Here is a 2451-nt window from a genome sequence, read left to right on the forward strand (position 1 = left end):
ATCTGAAACAGAAAATGAAACTCAAATCATTTTAAACATTTTGTTTATCCCCTTTTGACACTAAGAATGATAATCGCTTTATATTTTGATTTTAATTTCAGTATTTTAATTAAAACAAAAATGAAGTATCCAATCATTTCTTGTTTTTTAATGCCCGTTTCAAAAATGAAAATCCAATGACCAAAAGATACACTGACCGAGCTAACTGCTGCTCTGCTAACTTAATAACTTTACTAATTCCTCAACATTGCATCCTTAGATTTTGTACAGTGTCCTGAGATGATGTTTGTTGTTTCCGCCTCCACCATCGGCCTCCAGCGTTTGCAGACATCATCTGCCAACCCGGACCTTGAATGGGCCAGTCAGGTTCTAAATTCCCGCACCACTTTTTTGCCCCAGTCTGCCCCTGACTCCAGCATCATATGATCTTGAACGTGCAAATTAATATAATTCCTCAAAGCAAACGTGTGTTGTGAAAAACTTATTCTGCCACATTAAATGTAAAGCATGAGTCAATGACATCACTATATTTTGTTCTTGGATCAAGATAATCTAAAGTTTCAACACTTTGTGGTGTCAAATTTAATCACCAAGCATCAATGTAAAAATCCCAATGTATAAAATTTCTTGTAGCTAAAAATATTTTAAATTAAAAACTATGACTGAAAATAATAAAAACTTACTAAACAAACAAAATCAACAGAATCTACATGAGAACTGTTACACACAGTTCTTTTAAACCACAATTCAAATGCTGTGTGATCTTCAAAGATTAATTTTTAGTTTTTTTTTAATTGTCAGTTTCAAGTTATGTCCGTGACCGTTGTGGGCTTTTCAGTCATTAACAGAGGGCTATCAATAATTTTGTCCATGTGTAAATGTAGAAGCAGTGTAAATAAATAACTTGCAACCATGCCACAGTGAAAAGCTAAAATAAGCATAATAGCAGCTAAAACTAGAATACTGTAAGTAAAAAAGTAGCTATGCCTTGCAAAATCATAGTTAAAAGTGAAAGGTAGCAAAACTTGAAAAAGAACCTAGCTGTTACTGGTGTTTCATTCTAGCTGCTGCTAAGTTTTAACTTGAAGCATGAAGCAAATGTCAGCTAATACATTTTAAACTTTAATTGTCTTTATGATTGTTAAAGCTGTTCAAACTAAAGTGAGATTATTTGCTGAAAAAAAATTTGATTGCAGGTACTTCAAAGCCAGTTCCTCCTGAGAAGTCCCCTATAAGTGTGACGTCTCCAACCCAGGATGGAAACACGGACTTTCAGATTGGTGACAGGGTCTGGGTGAACGGCAACAAGCCTGGCTATGTGCAGTTTGTTGGAAGCACACAGTTTGCACCTGGGCAGTGGGCAGGCATTGTTCTGGATGAACCAATTGGGAAGAATGACGGGTCCGTGGCAGGTGTACGGTACTTCCAGTGTGAGGATGGACGGGGCATTTTTACACGGCCTTCAAAGCTGTCCCATACTACACTGCAAGAGAAAGAGGGGAATGAAGGGCGGGCCAGCTCAGTTCAAGAAATCCCTGCGGTCAGCGAGTCTGCATCTGCTGGCCCTACCTCAACTGGTAACTACCCGATATCTCTTTAATGTTCATTTTGTTCATGTTGCATTTCAGAATTTAAATTATAATAGGCCATGATTTCTTTAGGAGATTTTAGTGTAACTTTTAGGTGTAAAAAGTCCATGCATTCATTATGTTATGCATGCCTTCAATTGTAGTGGAGAATAATTGAACACAGCTGAAAAAAATAACTTAAAGTTTAGTAGTGGTTGTTTTTATCGTTTGAAGCAGAAACAGWTTCTAGTTTCCAGAAAAAAAWWTTTTTTTCCTACAAATGTGTTGACTTTAAGGCTGCAAGCATTAATCTGTATTGCTGGACTGGACATCACGTGACTTATCGTGCACCGCACAGGTGCCAATGCTATGTATTGAGTTGAGACTCAGGAACAGTGATGGGATGTAACAAAGTACAAGTACTTTGCTACTGTACTCAAGAGCATTTTTCATGTATCTGTACTTAAGTACATTTAATCATGAGTACTTTCGACTTTTACTCAACTACAATGTACATTAAGTATCTGTATGTTCTACTCCACTACATTTATTAATGCGTTGCATTACAAATTACATTCACATCACAGTAGGGAGTTTGACAGTAATCAATTGTGAGAGGGGAATTGCTGTAATTGATTCACTGAACCACTGCAAAGCAGGAAAATCTTTAGACCCTCCTTCAAGAAGAGTGGGGCGATTTTTGCATCACCTGCTGGAGCTTCAGCAGGAGCATTAGTGGCAACACTAGCTCACCTAGGCTGAACTGTGTGGATCTATATTACTGGTGTAGGTGTTCTGTCTAGGCAGCATACATTATGTCGCATAGTTTACAATTATGTATGTTACTGTGTGTGTGTGTGTGTGTGTGTGTGTGTGTGTGTGT

The 2451-nt window shown here is 37.5% G+C and overlaps 1 protein-coding gene across 1 annotated transcript in view; it reads left to right on the forward strand.

Annotated features, from left to right (window-relative positions):
- Positions 1–2451, forward strand: part of clip1b (CAP-GLY domain containing linker protein 1b) — a gene marked incomplete in the record, with an annotated part of 106130 nt that overhangs the window by 4591 nt on the left and 99088 nt on the right. Inside the window, 1 exon segment of the mRNA XM_014023516.1 lies at positions 1197–1577. Within this exon segment, the coding sequence (XP_013878970.1) occupies positions 1197–1577 (381 nt within the window).

This window comes from Austrofundulus limnaeus, unplaced genomic scaffold, assembly GCF_001266775.1.
Source record: "Austrofundulus limnaeus strain Quisiro unplaced genomic scaffold, Austrofundulus_limnaeus-1.0 Scaffold374, whole genome shotgun sequence".
NCBI lineage: Eukaryota > Metazoa > Chordata > Actinopteri > Cyprinodontiformes > Rivulidae > Austrofundulus > Austrofundulus limnaeus.